The sequence below is a fragment of the Amblyraja radiata genome, chromosome 25, assembly GCF_010909765.2.
Source record: "Amblyraja radiata isolate CabotCenter1 chromosome 25, sAmbRad1.1.pri, whole genome shotgun sequence".
In the NCBI taxonomy this organism is placed as follows: domain Eukaryota; kingdom Metazoa; phylum Chordata; class Chondrichthyes; order Rajiformes; family Rajidae; genus Amblyraja; species Amblyraja radiata.
In genome coordinates this window covers 4,608,646-4,621,547 of record NC_045980.1, presented here as the reverse complement: position 1 = coordinate 4,621,547, position 12,902 = coordinate 4,608,646, and the positions used below count along the sequence as shown (strand labels likewise).

Below are 12,902 nucleotides of genomic sequence, written 5' to 3'. Positions count from 1 at the left end.
TGGTTTCACATTTAAAGGGGCTGTCCCACTACGGCGACCTAATTGGCGAGTTTAGAAGAGTTTGCCCTCGACTTATACTCGCAGCATTGTCGACATGAGGTCCTAGGAGGTCTTTGTAACTCTCAAAAATGCCCGCGAGTAAAAAAAGGTCGCCATGGAAAAAATCAATATTTTTTTTACTCGTAGGTTTTGTCGAAGTAGGTCGTAGTAGGTCGGCATGTTATTCATAGGTAATCGAGGGTAGTCAAAGGTAATCAAAGGTAGTTGAAGGTAGTCGTAGATAGTCTTCAACATAGTCGAAGGGAGATCGAAGGAGTTCGTCTACACTCTCCACTATTCGGTGTCCAATTTTCCCGAAGCTAGTCGAAGCTAGTCTTCAACATAGTCGAAGGAGATCGAAGAAGGTCTTCTACATAGTCGAAGGAGGTCTTCAAACTCTTTTTCAAACTCTCCTAAACTCGCCAATAAGGTCGCCGCAGTGGGACAGCCCCTTTACTCCTCTTTCCTTATTTTATATTCATAAACAGTGAACTGAGGAATAAACGTAGCTGTTATTATTTAATATTCTTTTGTATGATTTTTTAAAGTAAAGTTGGAAAACATCAGAATTTCACATTGCATGATTTAGACCAGTGCTTCTTAAACTATTTCAGTGTCATTCACCCTTGAGTCTTTATCACAACATTTCATTCACCCTCGACTAAATTTTCTTATGTTTATTGGTAATTTTCGTCTTATTCTCCTTTATGTATAATTTTATATATAATTTATTTTGTCACATGAGCAAAAAACATAAATTAACTCATTTCTTAAGTGTTTATTTTATTCAACTTTTTGAACAACCTAAAAATCTGTAAATAAAACTAGGAGTAAAAAAAAAGTTTAATTACCACTGGAGTTGGAAAATCATTCTATTAGAATGATAAAAAATCATTCCAACGTCAAAACACTCGGCTTCAGCCCCATCCTACTGTTTTGGGCTTTTATTACTGCAGTTTTTGTCTTGGAAAACTAGGTCAAACAACCTTGTAGTATGTGAATTAATATATTAGTATCCAACTAATATAACTTTCTATAACTCTCCCCAACGAAAGCTCACAATACGACCAAATATCAACTCTGGTAGCTAAATTGCTGCACGTAGTAAAATTAAGGGCCTGTCCCACTTGGGCGTCATTTGTTCGTAGCAGGTGGCGCGCGAGGATTTTGAGGATCCCTAAATCCCGGGGCGCCGCGTGCTACCGCGCGACACTGCCTACGCCACCACGTCTCATCACGCGCCATGCGCATGTAATGCACGCCATGCACGTGTTACGCGTGCGTCGGATGCGTAAATGATGTGCAAATAATGGCCAAGTGGAACAGGCCCTTTACTGTTCTACAGCTCTTCTGGTCTTCCCTGAAAGGTTACATTACAGTCAATTTGGGAAATATCCTGCTACTTTGAAATTAGAAAACCATCGGTAGAGAGAAAAACATATCAAATTTCCAGCTCCACTGCCGTTAAAAACAATAAGAGTTTACCAACCACTTTAATGGCAATGCCTTTTTTAAGTATAGAAACAAATATATGAATATCTGAGTAAATTGTCATCCGCCCTTCATTCACCTCTCTAGTTCATTCACCCCAAAATAACTTCATTCTCCCTTGGGTGAACCATTCACCAGTTTAAGAAGAACTGGTTTAGACACAACAGTTAACAACTTAAAAGTGCATGTTATTGATGTGAACATTTTGTTTGTTTTTTCCTCCAGAGCTCTTTCTGCAACTGGAGGTGAGTGTTTTACAAATTTAAAATTTCCTTAGCAATTCAGTTAAAACATAACTATCTTAGTATAAATTAATGTTATAATTCTATTCCATGGCACTATGTGCTGTACTTGGAAACATTGTGGTGCCATATGATAATGGAATGGAACTTCTGTTTTATTGGACAATTATTTACATTGCTTCTACGTGGTTTTAACTATGTGGAGGGAAATAAATGTATTGTATTTCTGCTTCGCCTCATACCTAGCTGTTAGAAGTCTCTGAACAGATTGCTGCCAATGAGAGTTGGCATAGTAGTAGATTTAAATACAATAAATGTGTAGAGCAGGGGTCGGCAACATTGTTCTACATGGGGGCCAGGACGCATGTCTGTGAGCGGATGGCCGGCCACATCTATCACGTGTACACACGGATCCGGCCCCGGATGGCAGGTATCAAATCACGTGTTCACAGAAGGTAGACAAAATTGCTGGAGAAATTCAGCCGGTGAGGCAGCCTCATGAAACCCTTGCATTTCTCACCCGCTGAGTTTCTCCAGCATTTTTGTCTACCTTAGATTTTTCCAGCATCTGCAGTTCTTTCTTAAACGTGTTCATAGAAAATGCGTGGCTGTGCCGGCGGCTTTGCGCAGGATGCTGTTCAGCCAGATCTCCGCGCTCGGGGCGGGCTGGATGATTACGGGGAAAAAATCTGCCTGTGGGCCGGATGATTTCGGGTTACGGGCCGCATTCGGCCCAGGGGCCGTAGGTTGCCGACCCTTGGTGTAGAGTGTGTCTATACAATTGAAGGTATATAACCTTTATGGTTAGATGCTGTCCAAAATATTCAATATTTGAAGCAACAAAACACATGTGGGATTCTTCTCTTGCCCACGAAGGCTGGGTTTTCATTTCCTCAGTTCCAAGCATATGATGTTGGAAGAGAAAAACAATTTTCTGGAGGATTACTAATATGGTAGATCAAGATAAAAATTGCAGGCATGTGGGGAATAACTTGTGCCCTGTTTAATTAGAGGGGGTACAGCATATTTTGCAAGGAAAGGGGCAAAATGTTTTTATTCTTTTCATTTGGTTTTTAAGATTAAAGCTTGTGCTGGAGATAGAACCTCCCATATTTCTGCCCAAAAGTTGGCAAAAAGCTTTATTCAAAGGATGAATCACACTATACCTCTGTTTGTAAACTGCTGAACATCACTCAACATGCTCAGAGCATACTGCTTGCTTTAAAGACTGTCGCAATTTGCCATTCCAAGCACTTTGTCACAACCATAAGTGACTCACAATGGCCATTCTATTTTTGAAAGACCTAATGTTAAAGTTACATGCAAATCATAAAATGCTTTCCAGCATACGTGAAGGACCATTCTGCAGAACTGAAGGGTTTAGCACCAAATACCTTGTTCATCAAGGAGTCATGGTCAGATTTATTATTTTGGGAGCAACGCCGTCCATGTGAGAATTGCTCGTTTCTAAGCTTCCCCCCAGTCTAGTTTTAGGAAAAACACTGAATCAAGCACTTGAAACAACAAAATGTTATTTTACTGAAAGCGCGTCACAGATCACACACTGTACCTATCCCACCGCGGGTTCGATCCTCGCGTCTGCCTGTTCAAGCCCTCTAGGACTCGCTCAGACAGAGGCATGCCAGAAGGTTACGCGGTCTTGAGCGCTCTTCCAGAAGATTGACGCTGAGCCTCGTGATCACGGACTTTTATATGTCCCGGGACCTCGAGGGGCCGAACCACATGGGTGATCTCTTAATCACCCAATTACAGATATTGATTAACCCCATACATAACAGGTATTTCCTTAACCCAATGATACAACAATTCAATACATTGTATTCACAACGGACTTCGAGATGAAGTCAACTTGGAAACATTTACCCTGATTAACAGAAAACCCAGACAAGGCTCAACACCTCATCCAATCAACAGTTGGCTAAGTCAGACTCTGCAACATTATTTACAACTATTTACAAGGCGTATGTCTGGTTTGCAGCCATCCAATCCATTCTATGCATTTTGCACCAGATTGACAGGGTTTGTAAGGCTTCCCATTATTTGCTTGCAAATTGTATCTAAGCTCCAGCCTGTCCCAGCTCTGCAGAGAGTAATTCCAATTTGACCAAATCTCCCAGCAACCCTGAAACTTAACCCCATTTTGAACTCCTAGCTGGTCCAATTTAACCAGGATTAACATTCCTTCCTTTTATCATAATGATAACTCATCATTAATGATAACTAAAGTGGCTCAATAATCAGCTAACTAGATATACATAAGTGTGCTTAACATTTCCCATCCATCCGTAACACAAGATGATGAAGCGCCCCGAGTTTTCATGGGCATGACTTCACAAGTCCTGTCTGAAGAGTCTTCACCTCCTGAGTTTTCGTTGGCGCGAATTCCCTCCATCCTTCCACAGTCAAACCTAAACCCTAGAAAATCCTAAGAAGCTTGGGACAAAGCAAGTTACCATCACGCACTCATGCTTTCCCACACATTCACTATTTCTATTTCACTTGAACCTATCCCTATTCTATTATCTATTGAACCTCTTGTATTGTACTATATCCCTATTCCTATCTGTTCCCTAACGTACTCTTTATTATTCTAGGATCGACATCAAATAGCCTTCTTCATACTCACACGGTGTTACTATGTATATCTGGTGACAGGTAATCTTATAAATTTCAGCTGGGTTCAGTCCAGATTCCCCTCCAGGCATGACTTTAATTTGAAACAAACCATAACCAAATTCAGTCTCAGCCTTCAATTTATTATTCAAATTTCAATGCCCATTTCCTCTTCTCATTCCACAGCATTGTAGCCGATAATACAATTCCCTTCCAATTGCTGTGGAATTCCCAGCTGTTCAAATTTAAACAATTAATTTATTTTGCTCTTAATTTCATCCTAAAAAATGCCAAATCCAGGGACAATTTCTTTCCACCTTGATAATATAAACCTCTTTACTATCAAAGGTTAAACAATTCAAATCCATTGGGCGAATACACATCGGCTCTACTATTCCCAATACAATCCAAGTTTCCCCCCCACAGTTAACCAAGTCTGTCCTCCATTTTCTCTTATTTGTGTGTGCACTCCTCACTATGATATGCTAATTCTCCACTATGTTGGTTCTTTACTCGATTACCTCTTATTATGTTAGCTTTTTACTAAGTTGGCTTAGTTCTCTGTCTAGGGGTTCTCGCTTTTATTCTACTGGCTTTGTTCGTTGTCTAACCATATAACCATATAACAATTACAGCACGGAAACAGGCCATCTCGGCCCTACAAGTCCGTGCCGAATAACTTTTTTTCCCTTAGTCCCACCTGCCTGCACTCATACCATAACCCTCCATTCCCTTCTCATCCATATGCCTATCCAATTTATTTTTAAATGATACCAACGAACCTGCCGCCACCACTTCCACTGGAAGCTCATTCCACACCGCTACCACTCTCTGAGTAAAGAAGTTCCCCCTCATGTTACCCCTAAACTTCTGTCCCTTAATTCTGAAGTCATGTCCTCTTGTTTGAATCTTCCCTATTCTCAAAGGGAAAAGCTTGATCACATCAACTCTGTCTATCCCTCTCATCATTTTAAAGACCTCTATCAAGTCCCCCCTTAACCTTCTGCGCTCCAGAGAATAAAGACCTAACTTATTCAACCTATCTCTGTAACTTAGTTGTTGAAACCCAGGCAACATTCTAGTAAATCTCCTCTGTACTCTCTCTATTTTGTTGACATCCTTCCTATAATTGGGCGACCAAAATTGTACACCATACTCCAGATTTGGTCTCACCAATGCCTTGTACAATTTTAACATTACATCCCAGCTTCTATACTCAATACTCTGATTTATAAAGGCTAGCATACCAAAAGCTTTCTTTACCACCCTATCTATATGAGATTCCACCTTCAAGGAACTATGCACGGTTATTCCCAGATCCCTCTGTTCAACTGTATTCTTCAATTCCCTACCATTTATCATGTACGTCCTATTTTGATTTGTCCTGCCAAGGTGTAACACCTCACATTTATCAGCATTAAACCTCCATCTGCCATCTTTCAGCCCATTTTTCCAAATGGCCTAAATCACTCTGTAGACTTTGGAAATCCTCTTCATTATCCACAACACCCCCTATCTTGGTATCATCTGCATACTTACTAATCCAATTTACCACCCCTTCATCCAGATCATTGATGTACATGACAAACAACAAAGGACCCAACACAGATCCCTGAGGCACCCCACTAGTCACCTGCCTCCAACCCGACAAACAGCCATCCACCATTACCCTCTGGCTTCTCCCATTCAGCCACTGCTGAATCCATCTTGCTATTCCTGCATTTATACCCAACAGTTTATCCTTCTTAACCAACCTTCCATGAGGAACCTTGTCAAAGGCCTTACTAAAGTCCATATAGACAACATCCACTGCTTTACCCTCGTCAATTTCCCTAGTAACCTCTTCAAAAAATTCAAGAAGATTAGTCAAACATGACCTTCCAGGCACAAATCCATGTTGACTGTTCCTAATCAGACCCTGTTTATCCAGATGCTTATATATATTATCTCTAAGTATCTTTTCCATTAATTTGCCCACCACGGAAGTCAAACTAACAGGTCTATAATTGCTAGGTTTACTCTTAGAACCCTTTTTAAACAATGGAACAACATGCGCAGTACGCCAATCCTCGGGGACTATTCCCGTTTCTAATGACATTTGAAATATTTCTGTCATAGTCCCGGCTATTTCTACACTAACTTCCCTCAATGTCCTAGGGAATATCCTGTCAGGACCTGGAGACTTATCCACTTTTATATTTTTCAAAAGTGTCAGTACTTCTTTTACTTTGAAACTCATAGTATCCATAACTACTCTACTCGTTTCCCTTACCTCACATAATTCAATATCCTTCTCCTTGGTGAATACCGAAGAAAATAAATTGTTCAATATCTCCCCCATCTCTTTTGGCTCTGCAGATAGCTGCCCACTCTGTTTCTCCAATGGACCAATTTTATCCCTCGTTATCCTTTTGCTATTAATATAGCTGTAGAAACCCTTTGGATTTACTTTCACCTTACTTGCCAAAGCAACCTCATATCTTCTTTTAGCTTTTCTAATTTCTTTCTTAAGATTCTTTTTACATTCCTTATACTCCACAAGCACCTCATTTACTTCATGCTGCCTATAATTATTGTAGATCTCCCTCTTTTTCCGAACAAGATGTCCAATTTCCCTTGAAAACTAGGGCTCTTTCCAATTTTTACTGTTTCCTTTCAACCGAACAGGAACATAAAGATTCTGTACTCTTAAAATTTCCCCTTTAAATGTCCACCATTTCTCTTCTACATCTTTCCCATAAAACAAAATGTCCCAGTCCACTCCTTTTAAATCATCTCGCATCTCATCAAAGTTAGCCTTTCTCCAATCAAAAATCTCAACCCTAGGTCCAGTTCTGACCTTCTCCATAATTATATTGAAACTAATGGTATTGTGATCACTGGACCCGAAGTGCTCCCCAACGCATACCTCCGCCACCTGTCCCGTTTAAGTTCCTAACAGGAGGTCCAGCACTGCCCCTCCTCTAGTAGGTACCTCTATGTATTGCTGCAAAAAACTATCCTGCACACATTTTACAAACTCCAAACCATCCAGCCCATTTACAGAATGTGTTTCCCAGTCTATGTGTGGAAAGTTGAAATCTCCCACAATCACTACCTTGTGCTTACTACTAATATCTGCTATCTCCTTACTTATTTGCTCTTCCAATTCTCGTTCCCCATTTGGCGGTCTATAATACACCCCTATAAGTGTTGCTACACCTTTCCCACTTCTCAGTTCCACCCAAATAGCCTCCCTAGATGAGCCCTCCAATCTATCCTGCCAAAGCACTGCTGTAATATCTTCCCTGACTAGCAATGCAACACCTCCACCTCTTGCCCCTCCAATTCTATCACACCTGAAGCAACGAAATCCTGGAATATTTAGTTTCCAATCACAGCCCTCCTGCAACCATGTTTCACTGATCGCCACAACATCATACTTCCAGGTGTCTATCCAGACTCTAAGCTCATCATACAATGCTCCTAGCATTAAAATATGCACATTTAAGAAACCCCCCGTCTCTTCTTCTCTGTTTATTTCCTTTTTTTTCTTTCTCCTCTTGTGTCCGAGTGCTTCCCTTTTCTGCTTCCTGCCTCCCATTCTGTCTACTAGCTTTCTCTATTTGAGTCCCTCGCCCCAACCATTCTAGTTTAAAGTCTCCCCAGTGACCTTTGCAAATTTCCCCGCCAGGATATTGGTCCCCCTCGGGTTCAAGTGCAACCCATCCTTTCTGTACAGGTCCCACCTTCCCCAAAATAAGTCCCAATGATCCAGAAACTTGAATCCCTGCCCTCTGCACCAGTCTTTCAGCCACGCATTTATCCTCCACCTCGCTCCATTCCTACTCTCACTGTCGCATGGTACAGGCAGTAATCCTGAGATTGTTACCTTTTTGGTCCTTTTCCTTAACTCTCCTCCCAAACTCCCTAAATCCTCCCTTCAGGACCTCTTCACTTTTTTTACCTATGTCATTTGTACCAATATGTACCACGACCTCAGGCTCCTCTCCCTCTGATTTCAGGATATCTTGGATGCGTTGAGACACGTCCGAGACCTTGGCACCAGGGAGGCAGACCACCATCCTGGTCTCCCGACTGCGTCCACAGAAACGCCTATCCGACCCCCTAACAATAGAGTCCCCAATTACTATTGCCCTCTTCTTTTTTTCCCTACCTTTCGGAGCAACAGGGCCGGTCTCTGTGCTGGAGGCCTGTCCGCTGTCGCTACCCCCGGGTAGGCTGTCATCCTCATCCGTACTCAAACAGGAGTACTTATTTGCAAGGTGTACCGACATTGGAGTACTCCCTCGTTCCTACCTCTGCCCCTTGCCCTTCCTTAGCGTGACCCACATGTCACTCTCCCGTGGTTTTGGAGTGACCACCTCCCTATAACTCCCCTCTATGACCTCGTCACTCTCCCTAACCAGACAGAGGTCATCGAGCTGCTGCTCCAGGAACCTAATATGGTCCCTTAGGAGCCCCATCTCTCTGCACCTGGTGCAGATGTGGACGTCTGGAGGGCCATCCGACACCATGGCCTCCCACATCTGACATCCAGAACAGTACACTGCTCTGACTGTCATTCTCTCGCCTTACCCTGGATCCGATACCAGTATAATACAATAGAAACTGCTGGGAGAAATCAGCAGGTATCTGACACAAACAGCTGCTCCCTCTTGCCCTTTAAACTGCACCTTTATTATATAAACAAAAAGCACTGTATCTTTAGCCCACTGTACCCTTAGCTCACTGTACCTTTACTAATGCACTGTACCTTTAGCCCACTGTACCCTTAGCCCACTGTACCTTTACTAATGCACTGTACCTTTACTAAAGCACTGTACCTTTAGCCCACTGTACCTTTATTAAAGCACTGTACCTTTAACCAGAAAGCAGAAATGCTAACCTGAGGTTGTACCCAATCAGCTGCTTCCACTAGTCTGCTTCCGCCAATCAGCGGCTTCCACCAGAAACCCTCCCTATGGAGTGTGGAACGTTACGGGTTTTGGTAAAAGCCCTGACCCTCCTCCACTCGCTCCAACGGTCCCGGGCCTCTGTGAAAACAAGCCCCGCGCCCGATTTAAGTACTCACCGCCCTGACCCTCCTCCACTGTCTCCAACGGTCCGGGCCTCTGTGAAAACAAGCCCCGCGCCCGATTTAAATACTCACCGCCCTGACCCTCCTCCACTGTCTCCAACGGTCCCGGGCCTCTGTGAAAACAAGCCCCGCGCCCGATTTAAGTACTCACCGCCCTGACCCTCCTCCACTGTCTCCAACGGTCCCGGGCCTCTCTAGGGGTTCTCATTGCTAAGTAACTCTTCTAGATGGTTAGCATTGATCTTCTGAGGGAAACATACAGTTTCGATCTACCTCATCATTTTATTCTACCACCTTGCGATTCCAGGGTATGTCTTAATTCCTGATATCTGCTAACGTCTGTCCCTTCCGTAATGGTGACTAAATGGTCCAGTCCTATCTTTGACTATCTCCTGTGGGTGAGACAAAAGAAGAATGCTAAATTAACAGTCAATTCCCTAACAATTCTGAGACTGTATCCAATAAGCCCTTTTTGAATTAATTTACTTATAACTAAATTTTGCCGCAAAGTGAGTATTTTGCCCTGAATCACAGAGAAATTCCTTTTTGTTCTGATTCAATTCTAAAGAGGAGCCATCCCAACAGTCATTATAAGTTGTTAGTGTTCTTTCTTTTTTGGAGATGATTCAAGTGTCCTTTATTCTCTTTCCTTTTATTCTTCCAGTAGCTAGGTGATATTAAAGTTGGGCACTAGGGTAGGTCCTTTATTCCCCCTTCCTTATGATGGTGTTGGTTACTAGGGAGTGGAGATACTGAGGAGCATGTCGCTCTGCCTGCTGGCCTTCCCAAATGTCTTAAAGGGGCAGGACAGTATCAATTCGTCCTGCTGGACAGTATCAATTCATATCTGTTGTATGGTCTCCGTGAACCTTTTTCTGCGGAGCTACATTACCTTTCGCTGTCTTCTTCCCGTTCTTGGGGGTCTGTGCATTATTCTACCTCATTCCCCAGATAGTCGCTTGTTGACATACTGTCCTGCAGGCACAAAACTCAGTAATACATTAGCTCAATATCTTCTTTTCCCCACTCCCATTCCTCGTGCACAGTAAGTTTGTTTCTTCTCTCCCAAGTGCCATTTCCATTCCTCAGTTGTTATCTCTTCCCACGCTAGTTTCTTTGTTCCCTTTCTTACTTTCTTTATTGCCCCTTGATTTTTCTTCAGTCCAGCTATGTTCTGTCTTCTCACTGGACACTCCTTACTCCAGTGACCTGAATGGGTGCAGTTTAAATAAGCTCCTTGATTTACAATCTTCTTTGCTCTAGGGGGGTTTCTGGGGTAATCATAAGAGGGTTTATAATTTTCTTCCATAAAATTTCCACTTTTTACTATAATAGTATATACAATCCGCTCATTCTGGTAAATTACTTGAGAGGGATCTAGAGTAGGGGTCATGTCTCCACGCCCACAATTCCAGAGTGGGTTGGGGAGTCAGGGCTGAGAAAATGGGTTAGCTTGAGTAAATGGTGTGCTTGAGTTCTCTTGGTTCCTGACATTCGGACCATCTCTCTCTTTGGTTTCTTGGGTCCCAGTAGTTTCTTAAATTAGAGGACCTCCCGTAATTCCTTGGATTTCGGATGTCTCTATATTCTCTAGGATCTCTAAGTTCTTCATAATCCTGGAAATCCCTTCTTTGACTCCTCTTTTTCATCTGTTCCTTTATTGGACAGGCCCTACTCCAATGTCCCATCCCTCCACAAGTATAGCATTGGTTAGACAGCATTGTGGGTCTTATTCTACCCCTGGGTTCCATTGAAATGGGCTCGAGATTGGGAGTATAGTAGTCTGAATAATCTGGGACCCTAATTTCTCCTAATTTGTAATTTGCTGGCACTCTGGGGATCCATGGTTCAGATTTAGGTTTTGGTAATTCTTCCTTTGCTGTGCGTTCACTTTCTCCTAGTTACAAGATAATTTTCCTGGTTCCTACCTTCCTTCCAATAATCTCACAGCTCTGGCTATTTGACTGGCTCGGCTCTCAGACCAGTTCCTGTTATTAGTTTTAATTAAATCCGCTATTTTAGTGGGGGGGACAATTCAACAAGACCGCGCAATATTGAGGGGAACTTACTCTATTTTGATAGTCTAAATCACCTGATTGGTCTATATATAATCTTGAAATGCGGTCTAGAAATATTTCTGCTCCTTCACCCTTCTCTGGTTTTATTTCCAGGACTCGGCTTAAATCGCCTGGTTTCTGAAATGTTTTTGCAAGTACCGTTAAAACAGCCTCTTCTCTTGCACTGTCATCCGTTACCGCGCCCGCCAATGCTTCATAAGTCGGGTGTCCTAGGGCTACTAGAAATTTGGTATTCTCAGCTGGATTAATTATCTGTTGTATGGTCTCCGTGAATCTGCATGATATACACGCATGGTGGTTCGCAAATACTCTATAAAGGCGGCAGGGGACTTCTTCCTATCAGGGATTCTGTTTAGTACTGCCATTGTTTCATGGGGCTTCCACGGCATACGGATGTCTGGAACGCGGGGATTATTCATACTCACTGCGCTGGCCGAATCTGCTATACCTATTCCTTCCCTTACTGGTAACTGCCTATGGGCTACCACACGGAAACCTTGGGTGGGGCTCAAAGTCTCCAGAGGTTTCCGTTCAGGTTTCCTAAGTGGGACAGGGGCATAAGTAATCTTCTTCGTGGCGCAATCAATCAGTGGGATGACTCCTCCCCCGACGCAGCGATCGAAGGAGTACAACCCCTGATCAAACCACCCCGATTCAGATTCTTACAAAACAATCTTAAACAAATATGAATATCTAATTCAAACACTACTTAAACACACTCTCGCTTCAAGTTTTTTAATCTGTAAACACTCGCACAAGCAGCAACACAATGATGGTCCGCGGACTTAACACCATCTAAATCTTAACTTTTAATTATTCCAAATTTATTTACATACAGAGAATATTTACAAAATCTGGATCCTATAACAGTACGGAAAGCTATCTTTTACAATTTACAAAATGATTTAAAGCACTAACGCACAACTCACAAACACTCGATCTCGACGCCGCGTCACGCTGGTATCACGCAATGAACCTCTCCCTCTGATACCGAAGATTTTCCCATTCCTAGTTCACTATTTGCTGAGCGGTAGTATTCCCTAAATGATTGCTTTTTTCCCCGAATGTTACTATCCCTCTGTTAAGACTGGGCTTCTATTGGGGGACCTCTATCCATCCTCTCTAAGTTCGACAGAATTAGTGGTACCCTTCGCTATTCGGATTACTTTACGTCAAGTTGGGAGGTTCCCGTCTCTCAGGTACTCTTCGCTATCAGGTACTAATCAACAATCGACCAGAGGGTGACTATTAACTGTTGATCAGCCGCTATTCGGAATCGATCACGGACATGCACCAACTTCGAAGTTCTATATACAGGAATTCGAATCCCACCTTACG

At 42.6% G+C, this 12,902-nt stretch overlaps 1 protein-coding gene across 2 annotated transcripts in view; it reads left to right on the top strand.

Moving 5' to 3' along the window:
* Window positions 1-12,902, top strand: part of suds3 (SDS3 homolog, SIN3A corepressor complex component) — a 65,955-nt gene that overhangs the window by 33,912 nt on the left and 19,141 nt on the right. For both annotated transcript variants that reach the window (XM_033043103.1, XM_033043104.1), the window contains exon 5: window positions 1,756-1,775. In XM_033043103.1, coding sequence (XP_032898994.1) covers window positions 1,756-1,775 — 20 coding nt within the window. The remainder of the gene's footprint in view (window positions 1-1,755; window positions 1,776-12,902) is intronic.